This window comes from Jaculus jaculus, chromosome 8 (genome assembly GCF_020740685.1).
Source record: "Jaculus jaculus isolate mJacJac1 chromosome 8, mJacJac1.mat.Y.cur, whole genome shotgun sequence".
Lineage (NCBI taxonomy): Eukaryota > Metazoa > Chordata > Mammalia > Rodentia > Dipodidae > Jaculus > Jaculus jaculus.
In genome coordinates, this window is record NC_059109.1 from 54,379,527 (window position 1) to 54,402,459 (window position 22,933).

A 22,933-nucleotide genomic window follows, 5' to 3' on the forward strand; every position below is an offset into this window, starting at 1 on the left:
AAACTCTTCTCCTTCTACTATGCCCTGAATTCTAATATATGATCTTTTCGTAGTGTCCCGAATATCTTGAAATTCCCACTCATACTTTTCTATAAGTTTGTCTTTCTCTTTGTTGGCCTGTATTAGATCTGCTACCTGGTCTTCTAGCTTAGATATTCTGTCCTCTCCTTCATCCATTCTACTGGTGAGATTTTCTACAGAGTTTTTTATTTCATTAACTGTGTTCTCTATTGCTAGTAATTCTGAATGGTTTTTCTTTATTATTTCTATTTCCTTATTTATGTCTTGTATTGCCTTCTTTATTTCATGAAATTGGTGTCCTGCATCTTCTTTGATTCCTTTGATTTCCTCTTTAAATTCATCTTTGACTCCTTTGATTTGGTCTCTGACTTCTTTGAACATATTTACAATCATTCTTTTGAAATCTTTTTCAGGGATTTCCTCTAACTCGTTCTCACTGGAGGTCATTTCTGATACATTAATACTTTTAGGTGCATTTATATCGTCCTGCTTTTTAGTGTTTCTTGTGTTATAATGTATATATTTTTGCATCTTGGATTAAGTTAATGCTTGGATTTTCTAGCTAGCTGGGTATTCTTAGCTGTATCAATTGATTTGATGTTATATATTTTAAGGGTAGGAGCTTAAGGTGTTAGATGTGGCTTTTAAGACTCTGAGAATATCTACAAAGGTGCTCCTAGGGGTTGAGTTTCCCTGCTATGGGAGTATTCAAGTAGGCTGAGTGGAATAAAACACCGGTAGATTCTAAAAGTTAACTAAACACTGTACCCACTCAGTCAAAAACAGCCCCAAGTATGTATGCCAGAGTAGTTATTATAACAGCCAGATCCTCTATCAACACAGAGGTTAAGATTTCTGGTCTGTTGAGGGGTCTCAGTCAGCTTGTGACCAAGTGAGACCCTTCCCTGGTGCAATCCCAGTTACCTTGGATGAATTTGGTCTCAGTCAAGTTGCTGCCTGGGTCGTCGGGCTGCTGTTCCGATTTCTGGAGCTGGGCACTGGCTTTTCCTGCGGGGCAAACCAAGTCTGGCAACTGTGACCCTGCAGATCAGCAACCCCAGTGCTGGAACTGCTGCTGCTTCTGGGTCTGCTGTTTTTGCCGCTCCTGGGTCTGCCATTGCTGCCATTCCGGGGTCTGCTGCTGCTGGGGCCGCTGGTACCGGTTCTGGAGCCGCTGATGTTGCTGCCAAACTCTGCTCCTGCTTGGGTCCCGCTGTCAGCTCAAGTTGGCGTGGCTGGGTCCCGGTACACTCTCTATTCGCTGGAGCTGGGCTCAGGCGGTAGGGGAAGGGGAAGGAGCCACAGCTGCTCTGGTTCTCTCGTTGTTCCACGTGTTCTTCTACCTTGCTTCTGCTCCTCCGCTGCTCGCTGCCGCTCTCCCCTCACGTTTCCCAAGTTGCGGAGAGCGCGGTGTGAGGGGAAGCTCCCACACCTGGCTTTTCTTGCGGCTGGAGCTGAGTCTGGCGGCTTTTTGGTGCGCCCCACCGCCGCCGCAGTTGGTGGAGCTGCCAGGGCCACTTTGCCGGCCTGTGCGGGCTCTGGATGCTCTGGATCTCTCCTACTTCTCCACTGCCACTTCAGTTTCCTATACACCTCACTTTTTAGTAAAAGTGTGTATTTTGCTGAGTTTTTTTGGTCTTTTTTCCCCCCAGGCTGCTTTGGCGTGGTACCTATGCCGCCATCTTAACCGGAAGTCCTAAATTTTTTTTGAAATATTATTTATTTAGGCAGTGGGGTTGGGGGAAGAGACAGACAGATAGAGAAAAAGAGAATGGGTGCACTAAGGCCTCCAGCAGCTGCAAACAAATTCCAGATGCATGTTGCCACCTTGTGCATCTGGTTTACGTGGGTCCTGGGAAATCAAATCTGGGTCCTTTGGCTTTGCAAGCAAGCACCTTAACCATTAAACCATCTCTCAAGGGTTCTTTCGTTTTGTTTTGTTTTTCCAGATAGGGTCTTACTCTAGCTCAGGCTGACCTGGAATTCACTATGTAGTCTCAGGATGTCCTTAAACTCATGATGATCTTCCTATCTCTACCTCCCAAATGCTGGGTTTAAAGGAACACATCACCTCACCCAGCTCCAGATTAGGGCATTTTTATTTATTTATTTATTTTTGGTTTTTTTTTTTGTTTTTCGAGGTAGGGTCTCACTCTAGTCCAGGCTGACCTGGAATTCACTATGGAGTCTCAGGGTGGCCTTGAACTCACAGCAATCCTCCTACCTCTACCTCCCAAGTGCCAGGATTAAAGGTGTGTACCACCACGCCCAGCAGATTAGGGCATTTTTAGAAACTAAAGTTGAAATATAATTTAATAATTAAAAAATTATTTACATGTTAAAAAAAAATCCAAAGTACCTGAGCTGGGCATAGTAGCACTTTCCTTTAAACCCAGCACTCTAAAGACAGAGGTAGGAGGATTGCTATGAGTTCTAGGCCACCTTGAGACTCCATAGTGAATTCCAGGTCAGTCTGGGCTAGAGTGAGAATGTACCTATAAGTAAATAAATAAAGTGCCTGGATTTATGACTTTGTTTTGTTCTGTAACTATAAAAACTTTATGAAATTGTTTTCCTGGGCCATGGCCACTCATACTTGGGTCCAGAATAAACTATCTTTTATTCCATTTAAGGTGAGAGTTGTATGTTTTGCATGGACAAAAACTATGGGCTGCAGAACAATACAAGTTGGTGCTTGCTTACAAACCCTGATGGCCTGGGTTCAATTCTCCAGTACCCATATAAAGATGCCATGGGAGATGGAGCAATCGGGAAGCTGTGGAAAAATCCAGATCCAAGGAGGTAGGTATAGGTATGGTCAACAGCACTTGCTAAAGGCTGTAGAAATTTTAGCTAGGCTCAGAACTGTAGCAGGTCTTTTGCACTTACATTTAAGAGATTACTAGTAATTAAGAATGGTTTCTAAACTGAGCGTGGTGGCACATGCCTTAAATCCCAGCACTCAGGAGGCAGAGGTAGGAGGATCACCATGAGTTCAAAGCCATCCTGGTCAGCCTGGGCTAGAGTGAGACCCTACCACAAAAAACAAAACAAAATAAAAAAATGGTTTCTTTCTCATTTTTTTACAGTATTAGTTTCTAAATTTTTTTTATTTTTTGTTTATTTTTATTTATTCATTTGAAAGAGGCAGAGAGAGAGAGAGAGAATGGGTGCACCAGGGCCTCCAGCCACTGCAAACAAGCTCCAGACACATGCACCCCCTTGTGCATCTGGCTAACATGGGTCCTGGGGAATCGAGCCTTGAACCGGGGTACTTAGGCTTCACAGGCAAGCGCTTAACCACTAAGCCATTTCTTCAGCCCGGTTTCTAAAGTTTTATTACTTTACTACATACATTTAATAATCAGAAACCCTCTAACATCACACAATTTCCAACCCAAATGTTTCAATGTTACCAACATTCTTCAACTATTTACACTGTCTTCCCTCATCTAAAGTGTAACCCAAGATATCTTGACAAGAAAACTTTATACACAACAATGTATTTTCAATAATTTTTTAATTTTTAATTTTTTAATTGATGTGTAAGCAGAGATAGAAAGAGAGAGGGAGAAGAGAGACAGAGAGAGAGATATTGGGCATGCCAGGGCCTCCAGCCACTGCAAACAAACTCCAGATGCATGTGCCACTCGTGCATCTGGCTTACATGGGTACTTGGGAATCAAACCTGGGTCTTTGGCTTCACAGGCAAATGTCTTAACTGCTAAGCCATCTCTCCAGCCCCTCCAGTAGGTTTTTTAAAAATATATTTTATTTTATTTATTTATTTGACAGAGAAAAAGGGAGGGAGAGAGAGAGAATGGGCACGCCAGGGCCTCCAGCCACTGCAAATGAACTCCAGATGTGTGTGTCCCCTTGTGCATCTGGCTAACATGGGTTCTGGGGAATAGAACCTGGGTCCTTTGGCTTTGCAGGTGAATGCCTTAATGACTAAGCCATCCCTCCAGCCCTTGAGTAAGTTTTTAGTGGTGCCCATCTCTTATTTGCTTTCAGTTACCTGGAAGAATAATCAAGTCAATAGGACATGGAGATGAATAGTGCCAGGCAGCATCCTATTATGAAAACCAAAACACTAAACCCAAGTGTTTTCTCCTCTCATTTTCCCCCACCTCCAACTACAATTATTCAACAGCTGCTAACCAGAGAAGCAAACTGGGATTAGCAACCTGGCCATAGAGCACACTATCTTTTCCTGTTTTTGTTCTGCAGCATTTGTTCATAAAATCAGCTTCCTTTACATAGCTTATTAGAATATATATATTGGTTTATAGATATTGGTTTTCTGAGGTAGGGTCTCACTCTAGCTCCGGCTGACCTGGAATTCACTATGTAGTCTCAGAAAGGCCTCAAACTCATGGCAATCCTCCTATTTCTGCCTCCAAAGTGCTGGGATTAAAGGCATACACCACCACGACCAGCTAGAATATGTTTTAAATTGTGTTGGGGAAATGGCTAAGGACCTATGTTCAACTCTCCAGATCCCACTTAAGCCAGATGAACAAAGTTGAGGCAAGTGCAAGGCCACACATGCCTATGAGGTGGCACAAGCATATGGAGTTCAATTGCAGTGGCTGAGGTCCTGGCATGCCAATTCTCTCTGTGTGTTTGTTTCTCTCTAAAATAAAAATAATTTTTAAAGTTATTTATTTATTTATTTGAAAGAGAGAGAGAGAGAGAGAATGGGTGCACCAGGGCTACTAGGCACTACAAATGAACTCCAGACACATGTGCCACCTTGTGCATTTGGCTTATATGGGTCCTGAGGAATCAAACTTAGTCCTTTGGGTTTGCAGGCAAGCTCCTTAACTGCTAAGCCATCTCTCTAGCCTCTAGAATATTTATTTATTTAGTTAGTTAGTTAGTTTTTCTTTTTTAGTTTTTCGAGGTAGGGTCTCACTCTGGCTCAGGCTGATCTGGAATTCACTATGGAGTCTCAGGGTGGCCTCGAACTCACGGCAATCCTCCTATCTCTGCCTCCTGAGTGCTGGGATTAAAGGCGTGTGCCACCACACCCAGCTAGAATATTTTTTTAAACATGTCACTTTTTAAATATTTTACTTATTTCAAGGAGAGAGATAGAGAAGCAGATAGAGAAACTGAGAATTGGTGCACCAGGGCCTTTAGCCACTGCAAAAGAACTCCATATGCATTTTCCACCTGGTACATCTGGCTTTATGCAGGTACTGAGGAATCAAACCTGGGTCCTTTGGCTTTTCAGGCAAGTGCCTTAATAGCTAAGCCATCTCTCCAGTTCTAGAATTTTTTTTTTTTTCTAATTGATGGAATGAAATGTTATCCCAGCCTAGTAAAAGTTAATTATGATCTTTAAATTGTTGTAATTTTGTCCTTTGGTAATATACACTTTAGTGGTATAGGATATGCTTAACATGCACAAGACCCAGGGTTTGATCAACAGCACACACACACACACACACACACACACACAAACACACACACACTGAAAGAGTCTCAAGAAGAAATTACAAATTAGAATGGAGAAATATGGTTATTAAAGAAACTTGAAATACAGTTGGTTGTGGTGACTTATACCTGTAATCCCAGCACTCATGAAGCTAAGGCAGGAAGATTGACAAAACTTCAAGGCCAGTCTGAGCTACAAACTTGAAACCAAGGAATAAAAATATCCCTATAAGTGCTGGGGAGATGGTTTAGCCATTAAGGCACTTGCCTGTGAAGCCTAACAACCCATGTTCAACTCTCCAGATCCCATGTAAGGCAGACACACAAAAGTGAGGCAAGTGCAAGGTCGCACATGTTCACTACGTGACACAAGCATCTGAAATTCAATTGCAGTGGCCCCGGAGTGCCAATTCTTTCTTGAGCTCTAACTCTCTCTCTGTCTCTCTCTCTCTCTCTCTCTCTCTATCTCTCTCTTTCATAAAAAAAACCTTTAAAACTAGGGTAATTTGGAGCTGTAGAGATGGTTTAGTGGTTAAGGCACTTGCCCAAAAAGCCAAAGGACCCAGGTTCAATTCCCTAATACTCATGTAAAGCCAGATGCACAAGGTGGTGCATACATCTGGAATTCATTTGCAGTGGCTACAGGCCCTGGCACACAATGGCCATTCTCTTTCTCAAATAAATAAATAGATGTTTTTAAAGTAGGATGACAATTTGTAAGCATTTTACATAGCAAATGTAAGCATTTCTAACATACTGTAAAAAGTTGATCCAACAATCCTATCTACCTGCCTTATATTTCCTTCTGTATGTTTGTCCTTGTTTTTGTTTTTGGTTTGGTTGGGTTTGGGTTTGAGACCAGCGTTTGTGTTTCCCTGGTTGGCCTGCAACTCTGAGGTTCGAACAGTCCTCTTGTTCCAGTCTTGTGAGAAGCTGGGACTACCAGTGACTGCCACCACCATGTCCGGCTTATGTTGATTCTGTGTGAAGCCCCAAGAGGCCATGGGAAACATCTGTTTCATTTACTTTTTCAAGTCCTAGCACAGTCTTGATTTAACTAAATTTAGTGCAGGGATCTAGAAAATAGAGGGGACCAGTAGACCAGTAAGATTTCAGGCAAGGAAAAGAACTTTCACAAAAGCTCCTAGGTTCTAAACAAAATTTCAAATATTCAGGGCACAGCTGTGGTCTCAAAGATGGAGCCCTGGCCCACATGCTTTGGTATTAGTCACTGTAGAAAGACTTCTGAATAAAAATCTACATGTAGCAAAATTTTCTAAGACCTAATCTCTCAAACAACCTAAATAAATCACTTTTGAGGTTTACCATCTGGCCTTTTTGTTAATCATGCCAAAGTAAGAATCTCTTGGGATAAACAGATGAATAACATTAACAAAAAGACTTTAACTCAATTCAGGTAGTTGAAATTTGTGTTTTTTGTAACTATTAAGCTAGTTAAAAAATTTCCATACCCAGCCGGGCATGGTGGCACACACCTTTAATACCAAGCACTCAGGAGGCAGAGGTAGGAGGATCACCATGAGTTCAAGGCTACCCTGAGACTACATAGTTAATTCTAGGTCAGCCTAGACTAGAGTGAGACCCTACCTCGAAAAAGAAAAAAAATTCCATAACCATATATGGTTCATCCAGTAGCAGAGCTTTTGAACAAATATTTTCCCTTAAAGGCACCAAGATCATAATTTTATTATTTTAACAATAAAGCTCTAACTTAAATTTCACTTTTTATTATTTGTTTTGAAACAGGATCTTGGCATATAGCTCAGGCTGGCCTTGAACTTGCAGTCTTCCTGTCTGCCTCTTAAATAATGGGGTAATAGGCATTTGCCACTGTGCATAGCTCCAACTTGCACTTATGAAGTGAAGGAATTAATTAGCTTAATGTTTATTTTTATTCAAAATTTATGTAAAGCCCTGTAGTTTTTAGTTGAGCACAGACCCAGTATCACTAAAGGTTAGATAAGGCTCAGGTGGGTCTTAAGTTTTACCTACTAGCAGAAGTTGCATACTTTTTTTGTTTGTTGATTTGCTTTTCTTATTTCCTGAGCTCTTACACCAGTTTTTTCTTTATTAAAGCAGCCAAGAAGATATACAGTTGTGCTATATCTCATGCGAGTATTCTTACTTTCAAGGTGTGGCTTCTAAATTTACAGGGTCCCTGCATCAATGACAGCTGGTCAGCAGATTTCAGCTCGTGCAACTTGGTGACAGGCAAGCATCATCAGGTGGATTGAGGGAGCGTTAAATGCACTTTCTAACGCTTTAGCAACCTCCTCAGGATGCTTCCAGAGCTTTCCCATCCAGCTTCACTAAAGTAAAACCTAGGCATCAAGCAGAAGTAAAGTTCCTGTGAAGGGAAAACAAGGAGCCTCTTTATTTATTTATTTATTTGACAGAGAAAGAGGGGAAGACAGAGAGAGAGAGAATGAGTGGGCATGCCAGGGCCTCCAGCCACTGCAAACTAACTCCAGATGGATGCACCCCAGGGAATTGAACCAAGATCCTTTGGCTTTGCAAGCAAGTGCCTTAACCACTAAGCCATCTCTACAGCCTGAGCCTCTTTTTAAATATGTGCCCCAAATGTCAGTCCCCATAAACTATACTCACCAACATGGATGGCCAAATGTGCAGTTTATTTCTCTTCCCCAATCAAGAGGGATTTTGTTTCTCTGTTCCTTTTTTTGTTTTGTTTTGTTTTGTTTTTGAAACAGGGCCACACTTTGTAGTACAGACTGCCTTAGAAGTGACTATGTAGCCCAGGCTGGAGGCTGATATTCAAATCAAAGCAATCCTCCTGTCTCAGCCTTCCAAGTGCTGGGATTATAGGTGTGGCTACTACACTCAACTAAATTTTCTTGTTTTTGCTTTTGGGGGGATTATTTTATTCATTTATTTAGACAAGATCTCATGTAGTCTATGATGATCCCAAGTTCCCTATGTCTCTAAAGCTGGCCTTGAACTCCTGACCCTCTTGCCCCTTCCTACCTCATGAATGCTAGGGTTACAGGTATGCACCACCATGCCAAGGTAAGAGTTTTCTTTATTAGAGCTGGTATACTTCTACCATACCCAAGTGGTTGGAGCATGCTGGCCCTTTAAAAGGTGAGTGGGGAGGGGCTGGGCCTTTAAAAGCCAGGAGCAGCAAGCCAACTCTGGCCCAGCTGCCATGGCTAACCTTAGTAGGGAGGATAGCAACAGTCAGGGGGTAGGTGTCTGCACACAGACTGCGCTGCTTACATCCTGGTGGGAAGTGCTTCTCTTCCAACACATCACTTCTAATTTCTCTCCCTTTGCAGAGCAAGCAGCTCCTTGGGATCGGGTTGGTGAGATGGGAGGATGGGGATTTATACCAGGGTCTCATTTCTCACCACCTTGTGGGATGAGACCATAGATGTTTTAGGGGTCATACCACCCTTGCTGAGGAGGAAGGTGTCCCTGGGTCTCTCCCCTGCCCTAGGTTTCCCTTCCAGAGGCCTACAATGCTCTCTCAGTGGAGGACTCAACTGATGAGAAAACCCATCAGACCATCAAGATGAAATGCTTTGAAGGTATCACCTACGTGAAAAGTCCAGGGGTATAGAAGTTAGCTGGTCTGTGTCACTAGGGGCCTGGACTCTAGGATCACAGAAAATTACTGTGAACTCTTTCATTTGCTAGCAACTCTGAATAATCTTTCAGGGCCTTGTGTTTTTGTTTGTTTGTTTGCTTGCTTGCTTTACCCATGTTGTAAGATTATAACAGTCTTGACAGTTTTGTATGACTGTTTAAAAAAATATACACATATGGGCTTGAGAGATGGCTTAGTGGTTAAGCGCTTGCCTGTGAAGCCTAAGGACCCCAGTTCAAGGCTCGATTCCCCAGGACCTACGTCAGCCAGATGCACAAGGGGTCGCACATGTCTGGAGTTCGTTTGCAGTGGCTGGAGGCCCTGGCATGCCCATTCTCCCTCTCTCTCCCTCTCTCTCCCTCTCTCTCCCTCTCTCTCCCTCTCTCTCCCTCTCTCTCCCTCTCTCTCCCTCTCTCTCCCTCTCTCTCCCTCTCTCTCCCTCTCTCTCCCTCTCTCTCCCTCTCTCTCCCTCTCTCTCCCTCTCTCTCCCTCTCTCTCCCTCTCTCTCCCTCTCTCTCCCTCTCTCTCCCTCTCTCTCCCTCTCTCTCCCTTTTTCTCCCTCTCTCCCTTTTTCTCCCTCTCCTTCCCTCTCCTTCCCTCTCCCTCCCTCTCCCTCCCTCTCCCTCTGTCCCTCCATATATATAATATATATATAATCATTGCCTCTTTCTGTCACTTTCAAATAAGTAAATAAACATAAAAAAATAAACACATGTCAAAACTTGGGCATACAAGGTTAAATTACCATGAGTCAGGGCAGCTGATACTCATTCAGATAGACTTCTTAAGGGGCTGTTGGATGGGTGAGAGCAGGTGGAGTGTTCAGTGAGACCAGTGAGGGGATGCAGGAAGTAAAGGTGTTGGGCTCTGTAAGGTTCCCTTGAGGAGGGAGACTGAGAACCTGTAGAAGGCTTCTCACACCGGGGTCCCCATCTTCTTCCACAGACCTACTCTTACAACAAGGGCCATGCAAGTTCTGTGGCCTCTCGACTCCTAAGAGAGGGTTTGTGTCTGCCTTCCACCTGGAGGAAGAGGAAGTGCATCCAGATCCCGTGGAGGAAGAAGAGGAAGAGAATGACTTTGGAGATCCAGCTATACTCAGTGCCCAGGTACCCCACGGGAGGGGTGAGGAGGAAGAAGGTTGTCTTAACCTCTCCAAAGATCACTGAGTGTCACTCAAAACTCCTCACTTCTACTCCTTTGTAAGGCAGACTCTGAATTAGTGTTTTCTTTTAGGCTTGAACCGAAGTTAGGATTTTCCCCTTCCTTCTTTCCTCCTGTTGCCCACGTGAGTTTCTGCAGCTGTCCTCATCTTCATACCACATCCCAAGCTGAGTGTGCTAGATCACACCTGCAATCCTAGCAAGCGCACACCTGAGGCCAAGGCAGGAAGAGCACAAGTTGTAGGCCAGCCTAGACTACATAGTTTCCAAACAAACAAAAATCCTAGCAGGGTCATTTATCCCCTGTCAGTGCTGGTCCTACCACTGGTAATTCATCTTTACATGGGCCCTTGTTTCTCAGCTGTTCCTTTTCTCTTGATACCCTTAACTAGTGGAGAGAGATAAGAACTTCCCTGTAGAAATGAAGTGACTCAGACCTTCTGCCTAAAATGCGAGTCATCCTCTGGGGGGGGGAGGAGGAATCTGGCTCATTTGACTGTGAACACAAAGGAGGGCCAGGCTGCCATTGTGCTGGGTGTTGAAATGACCCCTCCCATGTCATGTCTGAGGTTACAAGTGAATGTAGAAGACACCATGGGAGAGACCATCTGAGCCTGGTATTTCTTCCTGTTCCAGAAAGGTCTGCCCATCTTCCCTGAAGCCAAGGTCCCTGCTGTGTAGGGAATGTTACCAGCCTCCTTGAACTTTCTATTTCCAATCCTGTAAGGAGGTGGCTGAGTTTTGAGGGTCCCTCACTTCCATTATGTTCTGTTTGCTCTTCTTGCCTTAGAAATAACACACCTAAGGTGAGATACAGGAATGGGAGGGGGAGCAGCCATTTTATGTAGGAGACCTTAGCAAATGACAGGCAGTATGCCCACCCAGGTGCAGGAACTGCCTTAATAAGTGGTACTGGGACTACTGGCCATTTGTATGAGACAAGTCAAACTAGATTCCTACTCCTATCTGATGAAATATTTCAGATGAGCAGCACTGAGATTAGGGTTGGGAAGAACACCTGCCCTCAGCTGACTACGTAATAGGAATATGGCACCTGTGTGGGGGTGAGGAGATGAATCCAAAACCCTGGAAGCTCTGTACAGAGAACTAGAAAGTAATTATAGCTCTGATGAAGGTTTGGCTGAGCCATAAATGAGGCAGATGAGCAATGCACCCAAGTGGTTGAAGACAGAGTATGAGCATTAAAAAATACACCCTACAAGGACTGACTGGTGCATTACCTCACAGTAAAGACCAATACTTTCACTGAGGAGGGCTCTCTGAAATGGAGGTGGGGAAGAGGGAAAATAAGAGTACATAACCCAATGAGAATATAACCAACATGCAATATGTTGAAAACTTAAAGTACATCCTCAGCTGAATGTGGTGGCTCATGCTGTTAATTCCAATGCTGGGAGGCTGAAATAGGATGATCAACATAAGTTCAAGGTCAGCCTATACTAGAGTGAGACCCTACCTTAAAAAAATAGATATCAGGGAAAAAAAAAAAATAGAAATTGGGCTGGAGGGATGGCTTACCAGTTAAGGCATTTGCCTGCAAAGCCAAAGGATCCAGGTTCGATTCCCCAGGACCCACGTTAGCCAGTTGCACAAGGGGGCACATGCATCTGGAGTTTGTTTGCATTGGCTAGAGGCCCTGGCATACCCATATTCATTCTCTCTCTCACACACTCTCCCCCCCCCTTCCTCTTCCTCTGTCAAATAAATAAAAATATTTAAAAAAAATAAAAATCAAATACCTCCTCACCATATTGTCAGGAACTGAAGAGAGGTGTTTCCTAGTAGGTAACTGTCAAAACAAGGGCAGGAACCACACCCTGTTGCCTTCACAGCTGACTTTAGGGTTCCTCAACGTAGGAAAATGCTGGGTGACGTTCTGGAGGAAAGGCAGATGAGGAATGTAGACAGTAGGTAGGGAAAGAACTGAATGTGAGCGGTTTTCTTTCTTCTCTTGGTGGAGTAGCTCCCAACCCTTCCAACTCCACCATCTGCCCTTTTCCTTTTCAGCCTGCCTTTGCACGAGCCAGATCTCCAGCCAGGCACTTTGGGCCTTGCCAGCCTTCTCCAGCCCCAGCCCTCTTCTGCAGACCGCCAGCCTCATGCACACTTAGGCTCAGGTACCAGCACAAGAACCCAGAATCAGGACGAGTTGAGTTCCTCCTGGAGGTCTCAGGGGTGGGAGGACAGAGAAAAATATGTACAGAAATTCACTAGCAGAAACCTGAAACATAGTCCAGTCTCTGCTCCCTAACAGATGAGAAGCCGGGTATGGTGGCTCCTGCTTTTAATCCTAGCACTAGAGAGACAGAGGTAGGAGGATGCCTATGAGATGGAGGCCAGCCTGGGATTACAGAGTGTCTTTCAGGTCAGCCTGGGCTCCAGTGTTTCCACAGCCAAATTGCAAGAAGACATTCCTTGTTTGCTGATCTGGGAAGTCAGATAAGTCAGATAAACAGATAAGGCTTCCTGATGTCCACCTAAGCTTACCCAGGCTGAACAAGGGTGAGAGTGGGGGTCAGGGAGATGGAGGAGAGCTTCCCTCTACCCAGCTCACTTCCTTTTAAGCCTTCGCAGTCATCTGACCCAGCTCCATCCTCTGCATCAGCGGATCTTGCTGCAGCAGCAGAATCAAACCCGAAGGTAAAGCCGAGATGAAGAACGGAGCTAAGGGCATCTGATTTGCATGCTGGGTATTTCCTTGTGACCAGGCATCTTCCCCACATTCCCCTGCACAATGGAGCCTCTGGTTTTGTTGCCCACTGCTCCTCTTTGCCCCATCCTTCCGAGAGTACTGCCTGCTCACCCCTCCTTAAGAAGCACCCTATGGACAGGGTGGATTGTCCTAAAGGAATGTTCCTCATGGCTTGAAGTTTCCCAGCCCGCAAGCCTTGGTCACAGCAGCCAGATGCCTATGCTAACCTCATGACCCAAAGAGAAAAGGACTGGGTGGTAAAAATGCAGATGCTTCAAGTACAGAGTGAGAACCCCCGCCTGGACGATTATTACTACAGGGTGAGTTCTGGCCCTCTGGTCCCAGATTCCCTCACCCCCCACCCCGTCCCAACCCAGTTAGGGTCTCACTCTAACCTAGACTGACCTGGAGTCCACTATGTAGTCTCAGGCTGGCACCGAACTCATGGTGATCCTACCTCTGCTGGATTCAAGGTGTGCACCACCACTGCCTTGTCCCAGCTTTTGCTCTTGGCCCAAAGAGTCAGAACTACCAGGTTTCTCTAATTTTAGCTTATAGAAGCCATGTCCATTCAGGTGAGAGACAGCGATACCCCAAAATAGGAACCATCTTTTTTCTTTGAGGGGGCTGGGGGCTAGGGTCAGGAGGGCGGGGGTTTGAAGCAGGATTTCACTATAGCCCAGGCTGACCTGGAATTTGTTCTGTAGCCTAGGCTGGTCTTGAGCTTGGTGATCTTCCCACCTCAGTCTTCCAGGTACTGAAACTAAACCCGGCCCAGGAACCACATTTCTAAAGTTGGTATCCCATGTTCCTTTTCATTTGCCTAATGGGATTATATACAATTTCCTGAACATTCAAGTTTTATCTCCATTCTTGAAGTTTTATTTATTCTGGAAATATCAGACCTTTTTACTTTTGTGAGTCTTTAGAAATACCTTATAAGGGACTGGAAAAACGGTTTAACAGTTAAGGCACTTGCCTGCATAGCCAAAGGACCAAGGTTTGACTCCCCAGTACCCACGTAAAGCCAGATGCACAAGGTGGCACACGTGTCTGGAGTTCATTGGCAATGACTAGAGGCCCTGGTGTGCCCATTCTCTCTGTATTTGTGCGCTTCTCTCTCAAATGAATGAATAAATAAAATATTTTTTTAAACTTACAAAAAAATCTTCATCTATTTTCTGTTCCCTGGACTGTCAGGAATACTATGGGAAGCTAGAGAACAAGCAGGCAGCTGAAGAGCTGCTCAGACAAAGGAAGAGGGCCGAGTCTCGCAAGCTGGTCACACCTTTCATCCAGAAGGCAAAGGCTTATGAGTCAGGTATAGCCAGACTGCTGGGCTTGGGCTGGACATCCGGGTGGGTGGAGGGTTCCTAGGACAGGCGCCTTCTAACTCCTTTTATGCAGTAGTTCGAATTAAGGGTTCCCTGGGCCAGGTGGCTGTATCGACATGTTTTAGCCCTCGCCGAGCTATTGATGCTGTATCACGCGGGACTCAAGAGCAGGTAGGAGTGTTTCTTTCCAGAACTTTTCTCTGCAGTGTTGTCTAGAACACACTCATGTATAATAAGATTGTGACTTAAGAGTGAGGAGGTGGTGTGGTCATACTTTGTATCTCGTCTTTCCAGTTGCACTGGGCAGGGACTCTTACTTGGTCACTGGAGTTAAGGTCAGAGCCTGTACCCTGAAAGTCACCCATCTTCAATAAGCCAATTAAAAGGGCCAAAATAGTGAAAGCATGAAAAGGAGGTTAATTTCCAGGCATAGTGGTACATGCCTTTAATCCCAGCACTTGGGAGGCAGAGGTAGGAGGATTGCCATGAGTTCGAGGCCACCCTGAGACTACAGAGTGAATTCCAGATCAGCCTGGGCTAGAGCAAGACCCTACCTAAAACAAATTATTCAGTGTGGTCACATTGGGAAGAGAGACAGAGTTCTAGTAACTCCTTCCTCCTGCCCTCAAGTCCATGCTCGGGGTCCTGACGTGAGGTTTGGATTTAGAGGGCAGGAGGTATTGCATAGCTTAGTAGCCTTGGTCAAAGTGTGGTCCTACCCTTCCTCACCATCTCTCCTCTAAAGTGGTCTGACAACTTGCCAGCACTGTATGAAATCCCTCTCTGGGGGATACACGTTTCCCCTCTGGCAACAGGATTTGGCCTTTTTCATTCTCATAGCGTGAGATTCTTGGGGGAAATTCCAGTTTGAGGTGTTAATAGTGTCAATAGTCTGATAGCCAAAGGAAACAACACAAGTGAGTTTTTAGAATATCTTCCTCTCTACCATGCTGGTTGCATTTTCCTAGGACAGAGAAGCTGTAAACAGTCAGAGGCTTCAAGTACTATCCTGGATTGAGCAGGTAAGACAAGAGTAAGAAGTGGTCCTGACTAAACCTTTGAGGATGAGATACTGCTCTGTTAACGTTTTCTTTTTCCCCCACTCTCACATTCCCAGATGTTCCTTCAGGTGCTAGACATGGAGGAGAGCCAGAAGAATGCGCTTCCACAACCTTGCTACTCTGGGCAACAAAGCACCCCATTCAAGAAGCTTTTCCAGGTCTTAGAGACCCAGGAACAGAGCAACCTGGAGTGAGCGCAGGAGGGTCCCACTGCGGTCTAGGAAGGGAAGTAGATCAGTAGACACTGACTGCTGCTGTCCCTCCTTCATGGGATGTAGCTCTTTCTCTGGGCATAACGCTGAGCACATGCTTTCCTTTCTCCTCTGCAGGGAGTCTGCGGTTAGCCTCCTGCAGGTGCTTTCTGTGAGGAAGGGGAAAATCTTGGTAGCTCGGCTGCTCCCCTTCCTCTCCCATGATCAGGGTGTTAGCCTTCTGCGATCTGTCATCCACCATCTGCCCCGCCTGATCCAGAAGGATGCAGCTGACCAGGTGCTGTGGCATTGGGTAGAGAAGGGTCTCCTCGCTGGGCTACAGGTTGTTCCTTCCCTCCATCCCTTGCCACCTAGGAATGCCAGCAGAGCATACAGTAGTGCAGTGCCCCCACCTCACATGAGGAGATCACAGAACAAGATACATGGGTACTGTAAGGAAACAGTTTAGAGGTGAGTTTCTTGAAAGGAAGGAACAGCTAAGATATCTTTGGCAAGAGCAGTCTTTTTTAAAATTTTTTTAAAAAAAGAGAATTAGTGCTCTAGGGCCTCAGCCACAGAAATCAAACTCTGGATGCCTGTGCCACATAGTGGGCATGTGTGACCTTGCACTTGCCTCACCTTTGTGCATCTGGCTTATGTGGGATCTGGAGAGTCAAACATGGGTCCTTAAGCTTTGCAGGCGAGCGCCTTCACCACTAAGCCATCTCTCCAGCCCAAGAGGTTTTTTTATTTAGGTTTTAGAACCAACCTAAAAGGTTGCTCCATGTGTCAGCAGTCCTGGAACTGGTAGCATTTTGCAGAAAGCTTTTAATGGAGGTGCTAGCAGAAAGGGGGAGGGGAAATGGGGCAATAATAGAAGCAAGTTTTTTTTTTCTTTCAAGATAGCAGGCCAGATGTCAAACTCCATGGTTCATAAGTCAGCAGGCTGTCTTTTATTTATTATTATTGTTTGTTTTTTTGAGGTAAGTTCTCACTCTAGCCCAGGCTGACCTAGAATTCACTATGTAGTTTCAAGGTGGCCTCGAACTGATAGCAATCCTCCTACCTCTGCCTCCCCAGTGCTGGGATTAAAGGTGTGGGCCACCTTTTGAGATGGCCTTGGCACCCAGGAGTTACTTTCTTGAATCCCTGAAGGCCTTTTTGACCTCGATAGAGATTTGTTGACCTTGCTGGCTCCTTCAGGTACAGTGGGTTATCTTTCAGGTATGATGAGCAAGTGAAAACAGGAGTGTGGTTGCAGGTGTGAGGGTGCTATGAAGTTTAATAGAAGATAAGGGTCACCCTGATGAATGTTGAATCACATATCTACTTCCTATAGAAAGCCATTGTAGAACAGGTGGATGCTGCAGGACCCGTTGTTAGGGGCAGAGAGTTAGAAGTGGTGGTGGGCCTGGTAAGGAGCAGGACCAGGAAGGTCCCAAAAGCTGGTCGACCAGGGAAGAGACTGGAGGCAAGTTATGAGCAGGTGAGGTTGTATAGTGGAGTATGGGCGAGGCATTTTCTGATCTTCCTTTTTTTAAAAAATGATTTTATTTATTTATTTATTTGAGAGTGACAGACAGAAGGAGGCAGAGAGAGAGAGTGGCCCCCGCCACTGCAAACAAACTCTAGATGCATGTGCCCCCTTGTGCATCTGGCTAACATGGGTCCTGGGGAATCGAGCCTCGAACCAGGGTCCTTAGGCTGCACAAGCAAGTGCTTAACCGCTAAGCCATCTCTCCAGCCTTTTCTGATTTTCTTGTAGGTTCTACATGTGTTGTTCAAGCCTCTGGGCAAATATATCAGTCACTTGACCTCCCATCAACTCCTTCAAGGACTTCAAGGGCTCATATTACCAGCTGGCTCCTCAGAACAACCAGTCTCTGTGGTACTTCAGAATCAGGTATTAACACTGAGAAGGCTTTTCTCTTTTCATAGATAGCTTTTTGTTTGTTTGGGTATTTTGTTTGTTTTCTGTAAGAGTCTCATGTAGCTCAGGTTAATGTCAAACTCAGTAGGTACCAAATGATGACTTGAAAATCCTGGTCTTCCTGCCTCCACCTCCTGAGTGCTAGGATTATAGGTGTTAACATGGCCAATTTCCCATAGATGGCTTCTAAATGGCATCAGGAGAAAGGAGAAGAGGTGACAGAATGTTCTCATCTCTACACAAATCGCATCCTCAGCAATGCTTCCAATTTCTAGTGAAAGCCAGGCACGGTGTCACACTTCTGTAGTCCCCGCACGGGAGAGACAGGCAGATGAATTATAAAGTTTGAGTTTGAAAATAGAGGACCCAGAGGAACAGTTATCTTGGGGCCAAGATTTTAACACCAAGCAAGAGAAGAAAAAGAAGCTTCTAAGGGCTGGATATGGTGGCACACACCTTTAATCCCAGCCCTTGGGAGACAGAGGTAGGAGGATCACTGTCAATTTGAGGTCACTCTGAGACTACATAGTGAATTGAACTCATGGGGATCCACCTACCTCTACCTCCCAAGGGCTAGGATTAAAGGTGTGCGTCACCACGCCTGGCTTTTTGTTTGTTTGGGGGGATAGTCTTTTAAAATGTGTGCTGCTGGGTACCCAGACCAGATTCTGAGTATAACAAGCATTTACTGCACCACTGAAGTACATTTCCAGCCCAAAATAGCAGGTTCCCAAAGGATAAGGCTCTAGTTGTAAAACTTCTGACATTACTTTTAAAGTGAATTATTTTGTATACTCCACTCTGAAGATCTTGGCTCAAAGTATTGCTTCTGAAAGTAGGGACCACAGACTACCTGCAGCTGATCCTTGGATCTCTGCCTGATCTACAGGCAGATTCTCCAAATGGATCTCAAAGGCTTGTGAAAAGTTTAGAACAGTGATTCCTTTGGAAAGGTCAGAGTTCTCCATCTAGCACATGCCTTTAGCCCCAGCCCTTGGGAGGCAGAGGTAGGAGGCTCACCATGTTTCAAGGCCACCCTGAGACAACATAGTGAGTTCCAGATCTGCCTGGGCCAGGATGAAACCCTACCTTGAACCCCCCTCCACCACCAAAAATAGTGATAGTTCTTGTGTGTATTTGTCCCCATCAGTACATGTGAACCTGTCCTTTAGTTGGAAGGCAGAGCCAGAGAAGCATTAAATGCCTAAAGTGTTCATTTTGTCCTGGACTGTATATCACTTGTAGTTTGGAATATCTTTGCTCTATGTCCTGCTGAGTCGTGGAGAGCAGCTGGTATCCTTGGATTCTTCCTTAGAAGAACCCAACAGTGACTGCACAGCTTGGTAAGATCATAAAGGCCTTGCCATATATTTCAGTTCCCCTGGATGGGTAGAGTGAGCCAGACAGAAGAGTTCCTGAGTAACATGTTTGAATACAAGGAAGGAGGGAGGAAGTGGCAAAGAAGAAATAAGATAGTGGCATTTCTTTCATTTCATGTAGAACCCTAAAACTGCCAATGCAGTTTCCCATGGGGAGACAGTACAAAATGATAATTAGTGGGGATAAGCTTAGAGTTACACAGACATGTCAATTGCAATATAATATTGGGATGGGTCATTTCATTTCTTAGTTTTATATATAAACTGAAGATGCTAGTACTAACCTTTTAGAATTATAAAAATTAAGCCAGGTGTGATGGTGCACGTCTTTAATCCCAGGACTCAGGAGGCAGAGGTAGGAGGATTGCTGTGGGTTCAAGGCCACCCTGAGACTACATAGTGAGTTCCAGGTCAGCCTGGGCTAGAGAGAATCTCTATCTTGAAAAAGTAAGATTATATGGGAGGGAAGACATATAAGTGTAAACATTGTTTGGCACATACCAAATATGGAAATGTTACTCTTAATTTTCCCCTGGGGTGGGGGTCAGTGATAGCAGTGGTAGAAGGATAATAAGGAACCTGATGTAGAGTTTCAATTTCTTCCATAAACATAAAGCCTATGGTGTGCTTCTTTTTTCTGTCTTCTAGGACAGATCTGCTGGTTCTGATTGCTGAGGAGATAGCCCAGATGCCTCCAGCTGCTTTGGCAGAACCCCTGTCCTTCCCCAGGAATCTCCTTCCCTTGTTCAGGCACCACGTGAACAAACAGCTGTTTCAGCAGCTGGAAGCCAGGCTGGAGTAAGTGATGGCAGATACAAGGTCGTAGCCCCTTGTTCAAGGCCAATCTAGTTTCACTGGCCTCCCTTCTTTTAAAGCAAACATAGGAGATAATGTGTTTTAGAAATAGTCTTAGACATTTTGACATTTACTGAGTAATCAAACTGGCCCACATTAGGGCCCCATGACATGTTACTTTAGCCAAGCCTTTCATTTCTTTCCAAGTATTCAGTCATTTGTAATCAATAATTAATTTGAAAGTTGAATTACTAATTCTTTCAAAAAATAGTTGAGGGCTGGAGAGATGGCTTAGCAGTAAGGCACTTGCCTGCTAAACCAAAGGACCCAGGTTCAATTCCCCAGTACCCACATAAGCCTGATATGCACAAGGTGGCACATGTATCAGAGTTCATTTGCAGCAGCTGAAGGCCTTGGCATGCCCATTCTGTCTCTTTTTCTCTCAAAGAAATAAAAATAAAAGGCCAGGCATTGTGGCACATTCCTTTAATCCCAGCACTTGGGAGGCAGAGGTAGGAGGATCGCCATAAGTTTGAGTCTACCCTTAGAATATATAGTGAAGTCAAGGTCAGCCTGGGCTAGAGTTGAGACCCTACCTCGAAAAACGAAAAAAAAAAAATTTTTTTTAAATACTTGAGAGCTGGGTGTGGTGGCACACGCCTTTAATTCCAGCACTTGGAAGGCAGAGGTAGGATTGCCGTTAGTTGGAGGCCGCCCTGAAACTACATAGTGAATTCCAGGTCAGCCTGAGCTGGAGTGAAACTCTACTGCGGGGGAGGAGGGGGAGAGTAAGGCTGGAGGGATGGCTTCATGGTTAAGGCATTTGCCTGTAAAGCCAAAGGACCTAGGTTTGATTCCCCAGGACCCATGTTAGCCATATGCACAAGGGCGCACATGCGTCTGGAGTTCATTTGCAGTGGCTGGAGGCCTTTATGTGCCCATTCTCTCTCTCCCTCTTTCTCTGTCAAATACATAAAAATAAAATATTAAAAAAAATAGTTCAGGGCTGAAGAGAAATGGACTAGCTGTTAAGGTAGTTGCCTGTGACACCTAAGAACCCAGGTTCAGTTTCCCCAGTACCCATGTAAGCCAGATGCACAAGGTGATGCATGTGGTGGGACTTCATTTGCAATGGCTACATTCATTCATTGTCTCTCCCCTCAAATAATTTTTTAAAACTTAAAAGAAAATTGAGCTGGGCATGGTAATGCATGCCTTTAATCCCAGTACTAGGAGGCCAAGGTAAGAGGATCACAGTGAGTTCAAGGCCAGCTTGGACTAGAATGAGACCTTACCTCGACACCCCCCCCCCACACAAATAATTGATCTAACTATTCCAGGATATAAGTACAAATAATTCAGATTATCCATGTCCTCAGAATTGACTGTTTAACACCTGAATCTTTTTAGTAATCAAATGGAATTGTGGGGCTGAAGAGAAGACTTAGTGGTGATGGCACTTGCCTGTGAAGCCTAAGGCCCCAGGCTCAATTCCCTAGTACCCAAATAAGCAAGATGCACAAGGTAGCACATACATCTGGAGTGCATTTGTAGTGGCTAGAGGCCCTGGCATGCCCATTCTATCTGCCTTTCTCTCTAATACATAAATAAAATGTTTGTTTTTTTTTTTAATTTGAAAGCGACAGACATAGAAAGACAGATAGAGGAAGAGAGAGAATGGGCGTGCCAGGGCTTCCAGCCTCTGCAAACGAACTCCAGACGCGTGCGCCCCCTTGTGCATCTGGCTAACGTGGGACCTGGGGAACCGAGCCTCGAACCGGGGTCCTTAGGCTTCACAGGCAAGCACTTAACCGCTAAGCCATCTCTCCAGCCCGATAAAATGTTTTAAAAGTAGTATTTTTTGTAATTAACACCTGTTCTCTTTGTAGGTTGGCTTGTATCTGCTGATTTGTGTATTCTGACCTAAATATTTGAGAAGTTTCAACATCAAAAAATGAAGGAAGCTATATGAGCTGTTTACAGGGATACAGAGTCTGAAGATATTTTGTTTCTACATACTACCTAATTAGAAATGAAAAGGGTACTTTTGAATTTACTATATTCAGAATCCAATGAAAAAGAAACATTTTGGCCAAAATGTTGAAGTTTTTTCTTATACTAAGCTACATTGTTTTGACATAGATATTTTTGTATTCACATTTGTCAAACCTGTTTTGATCTGTTAGAAGTGATCATTACATAAAAAGTAGAGTACTCAAGTGACTGGCTTACTGCTGACATGCATGTAGACTAACAAGACTTAAAAGAATATAACCTGAGACCTAAGTCATCTGACAATACTTCTGTACAGTTATCTATTGATTTGTAAAATGTATATCTAGAATTGACTTTGTACAAATAAATGGCAACTATCAAAATCCCATTACTTTTTAGCTATTACGTAGTTAGTTATATGCTTTTCAGCAAAAGTTGAAAAGACCTGTCAGGACTCAAAACTGTACCAAGAGGTCCTCTTAACTATGCTAATAATTATTCTGTTTACCTTTATAGGGAGATAGAGCTTAATGTCATATGTTAAAGATAATGTAGCTGGCTGGGCGTGGTGGTGCACACCTTTATTCCCAGCACTTGAGAGGCAGGGGTGGGAGGATCACCATGAGTTCGAGGCCACCCTGAGACTACATAGTGAATTCCAGGTCAGCCTGGGCTAGAGGAAAACCCTACCTTGAAAAACAACAACAACAAAAAGTAGCTGTTTGCTAAGGTATGCTAGCGGCATATAGTATAACACTGGGTTCAACTATACCCCAAATGCAGTCTTCACTGCACTTTGCTTTCTGAGCAGAATGTCGGTGATGAACTGCTTATGGAAAACATAAGGCACTATAAAAAAAAAAAAAAAAAAAAAAAAGCTCTTGAGGCCTGGAGAGATGGCTTGGTGGTTAAGGCACTTACTTGCAAACCTAAAGCACCCATGTTCAACTCCCCAGGACCCATGTGAGCCAGATGCCCAAGGTGGCGCATGTGTCTGGAGTTCGTTTGTGGTGGCTGAATGCCCATTCTTCCCTGTCTCTTTCTCTCAAATAAAGTGTGTGTATGCATGCTCTTGATCCTGAGCTGTTTCAGCTATATGCTCTTTTCCTCAGAAAATTTGTTTTTAGAAAACTCTTGCCTTCATTATGCATACTTCATATTTGACTTAAACCTTTGGTATTTTCAAAGTTGAGTTTTCTGGAAGTGTTTAAAAAAAATTTTTTTTAGTTTTGTACTCAGTGAATACAGTCAAGTTGGTAACATTGTTAGCCTCTTCGCTGT

General features: G+C 44.4%; 1 protein-coding gene across 1 annotated transcript; it reads left to right on the forward strand.

The window, feature by feature from the left end:
- The first annotated feature begins 12,847 nt into the window (after positions 1–12,847).
- On the forward strand, positions 12,848–19,664 carry Patl2 (PAT1 homolog 2). The gene is made up of 10 exons (XM_012949263.2): positions 12,848–12,915; positions 13,146–13,287; positions 14,168–14,288; positions 14,375–14,472; positions 15,270–15,323; positions 15,419–15,552; positions 15,692–15,851; positions 17,319–17,456; positions 18,729–18,826; positions 19,511–19,664. Exons 2-10 carry the CDS (start codon positions 13,198–13,200, stop codon positions 19,662–19,664), a joined length of 1,047 nt encoding a protein of 348 aa, XP_012804717.2. The 5' UTR covers positions 12,848–12,915; positions 13,146–13,197.
- The last annotated feature ends 3,269 nt before the right edge of the window (positions 19,665–22,933 follow it).

Excerpts from the sequence above, each read along its gene's own strand:
- Patl2 (XM_012949263.2), top strand. The coding sequence starts at position 13,198 with ATGACCCAAAGAGAAAAGGACTGGGTGGTAAAAATGCAGATGCTTCAA. Across the intron at positions 17,457-18,728 it reads CTGTGGTACTTCAGAATCAG|TTTGGAATATCTTTGCTCTA; the intron begins GTATTAACACTG and ends TATCACTTGTAG. Across the intron at positions 18,827-19,510 it reads AACAGTGACTGCACAGCTTG|GACAGATCTGCTGGTTCTGA; the intron begins GTAAGATCATAA and ends TCTGTCTTCTAG.